This window comes from Chroicocephalus ridibundus, chromosome 16, assembly GCF_963924245.1.
Source record: "Chroicocephalus ridibundus chromosome 16, bChrRid1.1, whole genome shotgun sequence".
In the NCBI taxonomy this organism is placed as follows: Eukaryota; Metazoa; Chordata; class Aves; order Charadriiformes; family Laridae; genus Chroicocephalus; species Chroicocephalus ridibundus.
Genome location: NC_086299.1, coordinates 8,402,587 through 8,416,972, shown reverse-complemented (window position 1 = coordinate 8,416,972; position 14,386 = coordinate 8,402,587). Strand labels below are relative to the sequence as shown.

General features: G+C 50.2%; 1 protein-coding gene across 4 annotated transcripts in view; it reads left to right on the top strand.

The window, feature by feature from the left end:
- Positions 1-14,386, top strand: part of ACAP3 (ArfGAP with coiled-coil, ankyrin repeat and PH domains 3) — a 101,129-nt gene that overhangs the window by 50,068 nt on the left and 36,675 nt on the right. For all 4 annotated transcript variants that reach the window (XM_063353592.1, XM_063353591.1, XM_063353590.1 and 1 more), the window contains exons 5-6: positions 9,523-9,581; positions 13,486-13,669. In XM_063353592.1, coding sequence (XP_063209662.1) covers positions 9,523-9,581; positions 13,486-13,669 — 243 coding nt within the window. The remainder of the gene's footprint in view (positions 1-9,522; positions 9,582-13,485; positions 13,670-14,386) is intronic.

The window sequence follows — 14,386 nt, the reverse complement described above, 5'->3', positions numbered from 1 at the left end:
CAAGCATAAAACTCGCTTGAATGCAGAAGATGAACGCACTGAGCTCCAGAGCATTGCCGCCTTCATTTTAATGCACAAGGAGGAAGAAACATCAAAGCAGCCTTAGAGGACAGATACCAAAAGAGAGTTGAGTCCTGCCACCTCTCCTGCCTTCTCTCTGTTTTTGACTTTCCCCAGCACCCTCGTCATCCCTCCCTGGTGCTGGCACAGTGGGTAGCATCTCTGCACAGGGCACTGGGTTTTAGCTAGTTAAAGCCATTTCACAGTGCAACCACACAAACGCAGCGACCTGAGTGCAGTGCTAGCTTGAAAGGGTTCACGGAGCTACGGTCCAAGGCTTCCCTGAACTGTACTCTGGAGGCGGCTGCCTCTTCCCATTAAGTATTTAAGAAGATTGGGCTCCTGGCTTTGGCTGCTGGTGTTGACGGCCTAACGGGGCTTGCTTGGGCTGCTGTTTTACTGGGGCTGGCTTCTTAGAGGAGACAGGAAAGGTTAGATGGCTCAGACAAACTGATGTAGGTAAGGATGATTGAGTAAGAGGTCAAGCTGTCTCTAGCTGGTTGTGTTTGATTTCACTAGTGAGCTGGAGAATCATAGAATGGTTAGATTTGGAAAGGACCTTGAAGGTCTTCTAGGTCCAACCCCTGCCATGGGCAGGGACACCATGGCACTGCCCTGGCAGCCCCAGAGGATGTGTTTCTGTAACATGGCCACTGCTTAGCTGGGAGGCTGGTTTTGTTTGCTGCTCTAGGGAAAATGGCCTTCCAGCGTCTTGGGCAATTGGCTTCCTAGGATGTTCTGTTCAGAAACGTATGCTTTGTGGCTGAAAAAAAGCTTCCTAGTGATGTTACAATGCTGACCTCTTGAGGCATCGCTGCAGCTGCAGATGTCGGTAGCGGCACCAGCCAAAGGTCCTGCTGGCTGCCATGCCACCTCAGAGTCAGGTACAAGGCAGGACACTCTGCGTTATTTCTCTTGGTGGCTTTACTGTGGGTGAATACTGTGTTTTGCTTCAGGGGGCTGTCATTTCCCTCTCCTAGCAACCATGGCAGTGTGTAGGTCCACTGAATTCCTGTACTCATCTTTTCTGACAGCATTTCAGTGGTCTGATTCTCAGCTGTACTGATGCTACACTAGCTATCTAAGGGATAAGGGTCCCCAGCGTCAGGCATCCTAGACCCAAAATTTCAGTTCGTGCAGGAGGAAAATACCTGATGAGAAATTACTGTGACTCCTCCAAAAGCAAAATGCCCCCCCTTTCCCTTATTGACTCTAGGGGTCCTGCAGGTATCAGTTGTGCTAAGAATTTAAAAGCATCAGCTATTACCTCCAGTACTTGTAAAAGCCCAATGTTTAGGGTGATTGGCTGTTTACCAAACACGAGCAGGGCAGAGGTGCAGGGTCTCGGCGGTATTTAGTTCTCCAGGTACCGTTGTTTGTACCGTTCCATTCTGTCACTCCCCTGCCTGCCAGGAGCCTTTGCCTCAACACTGCAGGAGCCGACGTTCTGCAGAGTCTCCCCTGCCCGTTCTCTGGCAAGTACAATCTGTGCAGCGTGGGGCACAGCTGAACCGCCCGAAGGCTGCTGCATCCCCTCGCCTCACCAGGCGAGCTGCCACGCGCTGGTTAGAGGTGCCTGATCCATGACAGGGAACGAGTTGCCAGCTACCTCTGTGAGATCTCTGAGCAGCGGGTGGCAGGCAGGGATGCCAGAGCCTTGCAGCATCCTTCCTGCGCAGCTCGCCAGGGTGAACCATTTCCTTCCACATGAGCCTGAGTGGCATGAACTGGAATTTTGCTCAAGGGCCTGAAGTCTCCCTTGTGATCCGTCCCCCTCACAACATACCACACTGCAGTGAATAAATTTTGACTGTGGCTTGCCAAGCTCTTCTGTACTGGAAATGCTCCTTGCTTCTCCACAGACAGATGCTGTGCTGCCAGCTCTAAATCCTGCGTGTGTGTTTGCTTGCCTCCTTCCTTCCTCCTTATCACCCTCCCGAACACAAAACAGGTTGAAAGGCATAGCAAGCTGACATTATACGTGAGAAAACAACCTTTCCCTCTTTTTACAGAATCTGATGAATATGATTAAGTACATGAGTGTAACAAGGTTTCCCCACAGGTATAGGAGCATAAAGTTGCCATCAGTTCTAGAGCAGTAGCTGATAATTATGGGCTATTGGATTTACATGATGATGCAAGGCAACAGTGTTTGGAATTACAGCAGTGCAGAAGCTCACGTGTTTTTTTCGTCCCATTGCCAAAGACTGTTAAACTCTAGACTTGAAGCGGATTTTGTTCCCCCAAAGCTTCTGATTAGGTCAGAGTTCCCTGCGCTGCTTGTAGGTGCGGTTCTTTCTAGTGCAGTCGCGTACCCGGTCAGCACTGCTGAAGGCAGGTAATCCTCTCTGTCAACTCTTAAAGTAGACACAACTGGTTATGCTCCATGCCAGCCTCTTGGTGCTGGCTAGCTGTCCAGCGGGGAGGTTTAGATTAGATATTAGGAGACATTTTTTCACTGAAAGGGTTATTAAACATTGGAATAGGCTGCCCAGGGAGGTGGTGGATTCACCATCTCTGGAGGTGTTTAAAAAAAGGGTAGATGGGGCACTTAGGGACATGGTTTAGAAGTGGCTCTTGTCAGGGTAGGCTAAAGGTTGGACTCGATGATCTTAAAGGTCCCTTCCAACCTCAACAATTCTATGATTCTATGATTCTAAGATTAAGAGATGTACAATTTACAGATAGTTCAAAGCAGGCAGCATCCACTTCCATACAACGAGGGAAGGGGAGGCTCCAGGTTATACAAGGGCAAGAGGCAGTGAACGTGGGGTGCAGTAATCTCTGGCTCGGTCAAAGAATGGCAGGTGGTTTTCCCACCAGCCTATTGCCCTACACACATCTTGGAAGGAAATACCAGGATCTGCAGCACAACCTTGTCACCTTTACACAGCAAGGCTCTTTCCCATGCGGTTCTCTCTCTCTGTGTGATCAGAAAGATAAGAAAAGTGACAGGATGCAAGTGCTGTTGTGATAGGATTACTCTGGCTGAGTGCCTTAAGTGTATCTTCAACAGCACCAGGTTTTTTCCAGCTCCGAAGATGTAACATTAACATTGCCTTCATCAGCACTACTCCAGACAGTGCTGTGTTGAGCTTCATTAAGTCCTGAGCTTTTTTGGCTGCCACAAATGACTGGAGCTACGTCAGAGGAATCCTCCAGCAGGAGCAGCAGCAGCTTGCAGGGGAGATTTAGCTGTGCTGAGCGAGCCAGGAAGCATTTCCTGCTGACAAGAAGAAAAGCCACCCAAGCTGTGATGAGTCAGTGAGGCAGATGGCAGATGTCACGGGCGGAGGGTAGCGGTGGAGTTCAGGGGGAAGGAAGAAGGAAGGGAAAGTGGAGAAGTGCTTCCAAGCTGCCTGCTCTCCGCAGGGTTGGGTGGCCCACCTGCATTTTCCGACCGCGCTTGGGAAGGGTCCAGGTGCCTCAAGCTACCACAGTGAGGGATATCGTTTGTGGAGGCAGAATTACCATCCGACAGGGGAGGTGCTTTCTTTTGTCTCAGGGCTTCACAGGTTTTGCCATTGTGCCCTAGTGCGATGGCATTACGCTAGTCCAAAAGTCTTCAGGGAGCTGCTGCCCTTGCAGTTTGATACCAGTCTAGCAGTTAACGTGAGCTCAGTGCTGCGTTCTGGGTTTCAGAAAGACTAGGTTTCTGTCGGTTTCTAGAATATCTTAGAATGTCTGCTTTCTCGTTAGGGGAGAGAAGCAGCTTCAATAAAATGTAAGGGGCTGAAACAAATGTCCTTTGACCTAAGCACAAACTGGAGCTCTTGAGCCTTTTGGTTCAGAAGTTAGGCTTAGACTGTGTTGACATCCGACATGTGTAATAGAAGTAGTGGTGTTGGCTTGTTTTCCAGAGCGCAAATCATCAAATGAGCTGTATTACAAAGGCGTCGCAGGCGGAGTGCTGTTCATCGGTGGCATTTATCTGGTGGGCCATCACTCAAGAGATGTAGTACCAAATCATATAGCCAGACAGGAATAAAAGTCATTTAAGCATCCCCTGCCAAACAAAAGATGCTTGAGTTCTGCATGGCCCCCCTGCGCCGTTACGTTACTATATTCAGCTGCTAGAAGCTGCAATGAAAGAGCAATAAACTGTAGAAATATAAAATCAGGGGAAAATGTACAGTTTGCTGTCATTGATGGGTTTTATTTTGTTGCTTGAACAGCTGCAGTGGTATTTACATGCTCTTTCCAAAGCTCTGTCAGGCACACCCTGAATTCAGCTTGGATAGACCTACTGTAGAACAGGAAAGCACCCAGGTCTTGGAAAACCTCCTCACAACTCTGCAGCAGGACAGGTGGTTGAAGAGAAAGAGGTGGAGAGGCCAGGACGGACTGCCAAAGGCACTGCAGTCCTAACGGTGCCGTGTTTGAGAAGGGGCTTGTCGGCAGAATGGGCCATCTTTGTGGAGCAGGGTGTCTGGCATAAAGATTGTGGATGATCATCTCCTGCGGGACAGGGAGGGGGGGTCACTTTTGTCCCCCGGCAGATGCTCGGAGGTAGCCGACAGAATCAGGACTGGTCAGCCCTGCTGCCTCCGTCTCTCAGAGACACGCTGCAGTGCCCCTGGGAGACTGCTGACGGGGCAGGATTCCCAAGACCGGATAAAAGGATGAGGCTCTGATTCCCAGGCCACCAGACAACCAACCCTCATGTGAACGCAACGTAAACCAGTCCCCAGCCTGTTTCTGGGGACGTCGGTGAGAACGAGGCCTCCAGACTGGCCATGAGGGAGATAAGCGCAGAGCTGTGACTCATCCAGCTCATGGCTGCTGTGGCTGGGGTGGTGACTTGGCGGAGCTGGAGAAGGGAGAGCTGCCTTTGTCCATATGTCAGGCAGCTGCAGAGGAAGCTCCACACCCTCCGTCTCATCAGCTGGGGCCAGTCGTTGCAGGAGAATGGCTGATTTGCTTCGTGATCTTGATCTTGTCCCAGGCTATGGCTCTCAGTGCACTAGTAGACATTAGTGGCCCTGACCAGCTTCACCTGGGGCTTCCACCCACACCTGCCCCCATGGGCCCAGGTACTCCATTTAAACTCCACCCAGGGCCTTCAGTCTCGGTTTGAGCTGAGCTGTAGGAGCACAGGTCTCCAGCTCAACTGCGGCCATGCCCAGCTATGGACCCTGCTGACCCCAGCTTGTGGACTGGTTTCTCTGGCTTGACGCTGGACCTGCCTTGTCACTGTGGACCTGCCTGGTGATCTCTGGGCTTGACTCTGACACATGACCGGACTTCCCAGCTTGGCCTTGGACCTGCCTCATCACCACGAACTTACCTGATGATCTGGGCCCTTGATTGAATCTGGCTGCCATCTCTGGACCTGCCTTGTGTTCTTGGTGTGGGGCTTTGGCTGGTGAGGCTCCTGCCCTGCCAGCTGCTTTATCCCCCCTCAGCTCCTGGTCCAACAGTCTTCACAGCTCCTTGACAAATTCCCACCACAAATGCTGTTGCCTACTTTTAATCTCTACTCAAGCACTATTCCTGTGTGCAGCTGTGGCGCTCTACTTCTGAACTTCATGCATGTAAGTCCTGAGAGAAGCAGTTCACAGCCACGCAGTCACGCTTCGTTTTACCTTCTGCTTTGCTTTGGAGCCTGGTGGATTCTCCTCTTCTCTTGTTAGCTCTGCAGGGAGTCCTGTGGGAATGCTGTAGCTGTAGCATCCCTTTGGATCTCTGATGTCTTGTATCTTGATATTTTTTTTTAGGTTTTCAGTTCCAGGAATAACATCCTGCCCACATGCTTCTTGGGAGCATGAAATTCCTAAGCCCCCTGTCAAACATAAGTTTGGATTTATCCTGCATCCTCCGAAGCCCATGCTGGGAAAGTGAAATGCAGGATTTGGGTTTTGCTGCTGTTGGGCGAGAGCTGTGTTAACTCCCTTCTTTCATGCTGACCCTCCTCAGGCACAGATGTGTGTGAGTCATAGGTTGGACTTCTCATGTCTTGGTGGAAGCTGAGAGAGAGGGCGGGGTGATATTTGGTCTGGAAAATCTTAAAACAAATGGTTTGTTCCAAATATGTCTGGGAAAGGAGAAAAAGCCAAGGGATGATTTTGTATTTGAAACTGTAGCTCTTAAAACTTTATTTTGCGTTGAAAATTGAATGGAGGACCCACTTGACAATATTCCCCTGGTGATCTTGCCTGGCAAAATTAATGAAGCAGCAATAAAAGTAACGCTGGTATTATAGGATGCTTCTCAGCAGAGATGCTCTCTGTTGTATCCCCTCACAAACCACGGGGCGATCCCTGCCCCGGACTTGCACTGTGTGAGTCAGTGCAGACTGGAAGGATGGGCACGGTTGCAGTGGTGTGGGGCTCAGGGCATGAGTAACAGGAGCAGGGGAGTATTGAAGAGCAGGAGGTAGATCTGTACATGTGGCCTGTCTTCCTCACTTGTGTAGTTTTCCTGTTCTGATACAGATACATTTAATTTAAAATTCCATATAGAAATGTCCCTGTACCAGATACTGCTTATGTGATCACCATGAGTTCAGTTCCCTCTCGGTGAACAGCTTTAGTAAGAAGCAGTTTTATGAGCTCTGACTTTTAGACCTGGACTGAAGCCGTAGTTAATTTCCTTCTGGGCAGCCTGAGAACAAGCCCGTGCTGTGGCAGGAGAAGAGCATTGCACGTGGGCCTGGAAGCGCCCCGCTGGGAGAGTGTCTCCCTGTTACAGGCAGAGACCTTCTATAAACGCTTCACTTGCACTATTCAAGGCATCTCTCCTTTTTCCAGCTAGATGCTGGTGTGCAGAGCCTTTCTGACTACCACAGAAGGGCAAGGGCAGTATCCTACTCCCCGGGTGATCTGCTTGGCTGGGAACCTTGCTGGGTTTGTCCTGCATGCTGAGTGATCAGCGGATTTTTCCTTGCTGCTTTCAATGCAGTGCCCTGGGGCACCAGCTAGGTGCTGATTTTTCCAGGCAGGAGTGGTAAGGTGGATGGGGGTGCAGATGTAAGGTGGGGACCAGATGGCTTCCTTGCCATTCGCCTGTCCTTACGTGGTACCATGAGTGGAGGGAAGCGTTGTCAATGCCCAAATGTCACTTGGGGAAGCTGCTCCAAGGGAAAAGTTGCAAGCCAATCCCGCTTGGAGTGCCGTTGGAGAGAGTGAATGGATGCCAAGAGCAGTAAATAATTTACACTGGTAAAAACACAAAGCTGGGTGGTCTTGGTTTTCTTTCTTTCCCCCTTGCTTTGCATCTGTTCATATTTAGAGGCCGTTCGTGGCTGTTTATACTCCGCTAGTCCTGGCATGCTTCTTGCCTTGTCCTTGGCTGCAGCAATACACATAATGAATGTGTTTGAGGCTCTGCAGTCAGTGTTGCTGCTTCTACGCCGAGTGCTCTGCGTTCTGTTTGGGGTAGTATACCTGTGGAGTGTCAAAAGCATGACTTGCCTATCTCCTAGTGGGAGATGTTAGGTAGGGAGGACATCTGTATCTCTCTGAGTCTGGCACTGGAAGGAAGGGCCAGGAATGCACCAGCGTGGTTTTGCTAGTAGGTTACTGCAGGGCATGAGGAGGTTAAAGCTTGTGACCACCTCAGAGTGTGTGTCACATGTCAGATCCCTGCGGTGCCTGCCAAGATCCTAGTGTGGTAGGCAGTGCTGCCCAGGCTGGAAATACAGATCGTTCTCCGGTGGACGGAGGTGTTCTTAGTTTTGTTCTTCTACCTCGCAATCCTCTATTTTTTTTAACTGGCAGTTAATTAAATCAGTCTTCCCCAAGTCTGTTTTGCCTGTGATGGGAACTGATCTCCCTGTACTTATCTCAACCCATGAGCTTTTTCCTCTTGCTGAGGAGGGGTGGTGAGAGAGCAGCTTGGTGGGCGCCTGGCAGCCAGACAAGGTTAAGCTGCCACCTCCGCATGAAAAGGTGCTGCTTCAGGCAATGCCAACTCTTTTGCACTGTAAATGGTCTAATATAAGATGACTATTCCTGCCTCCTGGAGAAAGCCTGGAGACCCAGAGGTGCTCACCACTCCTGTGTCTTACCTGGACTGTGTAATGCAGCAGAGAAGGTGGCCAGAAAAAGAAAGGAGAGATGGTGGGTGGGGTGTCAAGGGAAGCTGTCCAAAAAACTCCCACTGGAAATCCAAGCTTGCCACAAAGAGGAGGGGGAAAAGGCAGACTAGAAAAAGCTGTTTGATTTATTCCAAAGTGCTTCCCAGAGTCTGCTTGCTGAGGGAAGGTGCCTTGACTAAGTCCTGTGTTAGCCTAGCTCCCCCTGGCTGAGAACAGTCCCTCACACTCTGTGGGCTCCCCAAAAGGGCTTTGGTCACTTCAGGGGAGAAACCAAGGCCAAATGCTGGATTGGGAAATGCTGCTCCTGGTGACCGCATCCTCAGGAAGACAGACACAGTTATCATTGTGTATTCCAGGACTTCTCTAGGTTAAACCAGCTGCTCAGGACAGTGTTAAATTGGAGCAACTGAGCCAGGGTTACTCATGGCAAACAGCTGTAGTGATGCCAGACCCCAGCACTGTCATGTTTCAGGGTATCATTAAGTTTTGGGCCAGTGCCCAGGCCACGTATTCCCGATGGTGGAATGAAATGGGGTCCCTGTCTGTTCTTTGTGGGCCACTCTTGGTAGCTGCAGCCTGGCCAATGGCTTTTTCTCTGTAACTCTGGGATGATGTGTACTTCCCGCTGCCGTGGCTATGTCGTCTGGGAGCCTGTGCCCAGAATCTGGTCCCAGTTAGCCACAAAGCTGCGTCATCGCGACGCGTGTCTGAAATAGGGAGGTATTTGTAATCGCACCCTTCAGAGATGGATGGAGGGAGCTGAGCAGGCACCACCGTTTGACATCTAGCAGAGGGTAGGGGGAGAACATGTCTTAAAGGAGATGGGGACAGCTGGAGATGAGATGGGCAGAGCTTACTCTATAAGCTTGGGGACATTTTTTGTAAGGGACGGGCAGGAGCGTAAAACTTAAAAGACTTGTAGGAACTAAGCCTGTATACTGTAAGCTTGGACCTCTCGCCTGCGTTCATCAGCGTGTCGCTGACTATGATGTACCTTCAGCGAGTGTTCCCGTCTCCTTCCCTAAGTGGTAGAGCGTTGAGGTGACAGTGCCCTCCTCTGGCAAAATGAGAGATTCGAGGCTCGGGAGAGAGTTCCAAATGGGGACTATGAAGGTAACTGCTCCTACAAACACTCCTCTTACGAAAGTACATTGGTGGCGTAGGTCTCTTTGGGATATTCAGAGCCCTGGCACAGGCTGCGGAACCTGCAGTGCAGGAATTCTGCACTGGTAAGGGAGTGCTGCAGCTACAGAAAAAAGCTATTGCCCATTATCACAGCCAAAGTAATGGACACCATTAAGCCCTGGAGTAATTCTGAGTCCCACACCCTGAGGCTCCTGGACAGTGTTCATGGATTTTCTGACTCCGCAGTGTTTCCATGTTGCAAAAATATTTGATATTCTTTTCCCTCTCTTTTCTTTCAGATCCTGTTTGACCAGGCTCAGAGGTCAGTCCGGCAGCAGCTGCACAATTTTGTGAAAGAGTGAGTACTTGTCTTATCCGTTTGCTCTTCAGCTTCTTGACCTTCCATTGCACCTGTCCGATGTGCACTGGAAACAGAGCTGCAACCTCTGCACAACTACTGAAGCTTGGAGCAGAAAAGACACTGAAAAGAGGAAAAGATCTGGTTTGTGTGGTGGCTGTTGCTGTTGTCTTGCTACACTATCATTTGGTTGCTCCATTGTAACCGGGTGTCTTCATCCTGTTCCCAGCTCATAGTTAAAGCTGGACATGAGGCATACTTCCAGATCAGAGCATCATCCCGAAGTCTGGTGAAGTCCATCTGCAGAGCCCATCTTTGCTGCTTCTCACGGATCCTCTAAGTCAAACACATAGAATCATAGAATCATAGAATTGTTGAGGTTGGAAGGGACCTTTAAGATCATTGAGTCCAACCTTTAGCCTACCCTGACAAGAGCCACTTCTAAACCATGTCCTTAAGTGCCCCATCTACTCTTTTTTTAAACACCTCCAGGGATGGTGAATCCACCACCTCCCTGGGCAGCCTATTCCAATGTTTAATAACCCTTTCAGTGAAAAAATGTCTCCTAATATCTAATCTAAACCTCCCCTGACGTAACTTGAACCCGTTTCCCCTCGTCCTATCACTTGTCACCAGGGAGAAGAGGTCAGCCCCCATCTCTCTACAACCTCCTTTCAGGTAGTTGTAGAGGGTGATAAGGTCTCCCCTCAGCCTCCTCTTCTCCAGGCTAAACAACCCCAGCTCCCTCAGTCGTTCTTCATAAGGTTTGTCCTCCAGACCCCTCACCAGCTTTGTAGCCCTTCTCTGGACACGCTCCAACACCTCAATGTCCCTCTTGTAGCGAGGGGCCCAAAACCGAACGCAGTACTCGAGGTGGGGCCTCACCAGTGCCGAGTACAGGGGGATGATCACTTCCCTAGTCCGGCTCACCACACTATTCCTGATACAGGCCAGGATGCTGTTGGCCTTCTTGGCCACCTGGGCACACTGCTGGCTCATATTCAGCCGGCAGTCAACCAACACTCCCAAGTCCTTTTCTGTCGAGCTGCTTTCAAGCCACTCTGCCCCAATCCTGTAGTGCTGCATGGGGTTGTTGTGTCCCAAGTGCAGGACCCGGCATTTGGCCTTGTTGAACCTCGTACCATTGGTCTCAGCCCATCGGTCCAGCCTGTCCAGACATCTCAGAGTTCAGATCCCTGCAGAGCAGGGACAGCTCTACATCTTATGTTATCTTCTGTTTGATGCAGCGTTTCCTTAGTGGTTTAAACCAGTGCGTGCTAGCAGAAGGGAAGAACTTTGCCAAATGACTTTGGGGTCCAGCAGAATCATTGTGTTCTTAGCTCCCCAAAGCAACATGCTTAGCCCCTCAAAATGGCAGCAGCCCCGCTCTTCTGCAGTAACCTGTCTGGAAGATGACAGACAGGAGGGCCGCTCTTCGTGTGGAGGGAGCAGCTGAGCATCACTGCGCCTTCACCTTGGAGCTTGGCCACTGGTTCAGAGTTCCTCGCTAATGGAAAGCGAGTTTACAGTGCCCTGGTGTGAGCCACGCAGAATATTGCATATTAAGGATGTGAACTTGCACGTGGCAGGCTTGAGGTGCAGAAGAACTGTGCCCGGGAAGCTAATTAGATGGGGACAGGGTGTGCCTTTATCGAGGCTCTCAGCAGGCTGTCCCCGCCATGGCCGCGCTGACGTGTTTCCTCTGAGGGCCTCTTCCCCGGGCAGCACCCAGCGCAGCGCAGGATCCCACCTCTGCTGAATGTAGGTCAGAGAGGCAACCCGGCCTCGGGCTGTGCAGGGGCTGGTTGCCATGGGAACCGGAAATTGTCTGTGAATCCCTCAGCAGCTGTGTGGTTTGAGGGAGGGAGGGGGTCCCTAGCTGACCCCCCCCCTTCCTCATCCCCGTCGTCTTGCCTAGCACTCACCCTACCCCCCGCTTCCTCTCTAATCATTTTTCTGATGAGCTCAGATTTAATCTGTTTAAGCCTGGCAGTCGGAAGAGGGAATTTCACCTTCCTCTTGGGTCCATCATCCTTTCAGCATCTTTGCAACTTACTCTTTTGTTGCGCTTGTACCGCGCAACCTCTGCGCTTGCAGGGCCTGGAGCTTCGATCTGCACATTCCTCCGGCCCTGGGCTGGAAAATAATTTCTACTCTTGGAACCATTTTGAATAATCCACCTAGGGCCAATCTGCAACTTCCTGGGGAACCGTGCCCTTGCATGGTGGCTCATGCATAGCTGAGAGGGCAGTATTTACCCTCTGACCCTCCCTGTCCCCGAGCCCTGAAGGCCTTTGCCTGGTTTATCTACGTGGCACACACAGGAGAGGTCAGCTTGCCCAGCCTGTGCTGTCAGTAGCCAAATGCCCTGTGACTGCCTTAGCACCTTACCAAGCCGCAGACCTTGCTGAGTAAGAGGGTTTTGTCAGCCAAGTCTTGAGGTTGCAGCCACGCTGCTGTAGCCTGGCTTTGAGCTAGCTGAGAATTCCCAGCACTATCATATGCTTCCACACTCCTCCTCCTTTCCACTGGGGATACGCACAGATGAGGAAGCCATTCTCTCCAACGCTGGATCAAAAGCTGTGTAAAATCCCCACAGCCCTTTGCTGCAAGGGATCCAAAAATGCAAAAAGCGGCCCCATTATTTTCCTGTGAATGGAGCTAGATGGCCGTGTAGTTTGGCATGCCTGAGCATTGAGGGCATTGTGAAGAAGCAACAGCCACAAGAACAGTAATCCAGTCGCCTCTGTTTTCCTTTATCCTTGCTGTACCTGCCCATGGTGGAGACTCTGGGCCAGAGGCTGATCCGTACATAAGTATATGCAACTTCACACAGTTTGCCACAGGGCAGAGCTCAGCATTTACTGTCTGATTGTCATGTTCAGCTGAGGCCCTTTGTCTTCCCTAGGGCAAAGAACAAGTGGGTGCTACTTATTGACTAGCCGTTTTTAACTACTTTAAGTTATAACAATTTATAACTGAGGTAAAGAGAACTCCACTGGACAGAAAATGTGTGTTACAGCTGCTGTAAATCAGCATTGCTGCTTTTGACTCCTGAGGAACCAGGGCCACTTGTAAGAGCTGATCTTCAGGAATTGCTGTCCTCAGTTCTCTGTGATCGTGCAACTCTAATCAAGTCCTGCCTGAATGATACCTGCTATTTAATTAAAAAAAACAACCAAACTAACTCAAAAACTCTGCCTGTTGCTATGCCTTTATAGGCTCCCCCTTGCCCCTGCAAAGCAGACCCCTGATCCCATGTGAGGTCTCTGGGCATAAATAAAACTTGAAAGTTTGTGTTGTGGATCGTGCATTTCTGAATGCGAATGTTAATAAATGTGCCTCTATTATAGAAGAGGAAAAGAATAATAAAATGTCTGGATTGTATAGTCAGACAAGACAGAATCAGCTGGAGATGCACGTGAATGGCCTGGCTACCCCGGTTGAGTGCCCTGTGCTGAATTTGAAAAGTAGCTGCTTTTACTCTTTTCACAAAGTGAAATATGAAGCAACTGTTTTCACAGGTAGATTCTGAAATGTTCTGCTTACCGCTTGTTTTGAGGGCTAATTGGGGACCATCTTTAGAGCAGGATGCCATCTGGCCTGGCTTTCTGGATGCTGTCCCTGGAGAATTTCCTTAAGGCTTTGAAGGCAGCATGTAAGGTCCAATATCTTTCCTTACTAACCGTCTGTAAAGAAAGACTGTCTAGAGTTAATCTGGAGTCAGTCCAGCTGCACACGGTAGAGCGTCGTGGGGTGGGTTAGGATCCCGGTGGCATCTGGAGCGGATCTCCGAGTGATTGTATTATATCTGGTTGTACCTTTTCCTGCCCTGCTGGTATTGGCAATATTCTGACTGCTTTGTAATAATGATTCTCACCATCTCCTCTCCTTTGGGTTCCAGTGATGTCCGGAAGTTCAAGGAAACCAAGAAGCAGTTTGACAAGGTGCGAGAGGACATGGAGATTTCGCTAGTGAAGAATGCTCAGGCACCTCGTCACAAGCCCCATGAAGTGGAGGAGGCAACAGGCACCTTGACCATAACCAGAAAGTGTTTCCGGCATCTGGCCCTAGACTACGTGTTGCAGGTTGGTGTCTGTGCCCCCAGCTCAGGCTGTATTTCCCAGGACAGAATAAGACATCACACGCAAACTGCTAAATAATCTGCTGTAGGGCACGAAGAAGTTGAGGGGTGAGAAAGAGCAAGTAGGGTCTTGCAACTGGTTTCAAAAGGGTACTGGATTACTAATCCATTGGACTTTTTGCCCTCTGAGGCAGGGAGTCCTTAGGACTGGTGTGATGGAGCATGAAAAGACCAAGATTTGCTCTGGTTCCAGACACTGATGTAGTTGTACCACTATGAACCTGTGTATGGCTTAGCAAAGCCCTGTACCGCGGCAGGTGCCAGGGTTCTTTGAGCTGCCTTTTGGCATAATCCAGCCTGTCTACGTGAAAGTAGGCTATGCTGGGATGAGAGGACCTGCAGTGGTGGGGGCTGTGAGTTCTGTAGCTGATGGCCTGCTTGAAATAGTCACAAAATGTCAGTATAAGTGGTGTAAGAGAGGAGAGGCTCTTCCCCAAATCCTCAGCTGCTTTGACCTTTATAACTCTCCAGAGAGTCTGGCAGAACAGTGTCATGAAACTACTGAGAGTGAGGGACCGAACACAGCACTGTCAGGTGTTCACTGTAAATCATCATCTGCTCCTACATGTAGAACATGTCCTTAAGGGCAAATGTCCGGATCTGTGTGCACATGTGAACATCCATGTGTGCATACTTGTGTTCATGCCCGAAACTCCAGATG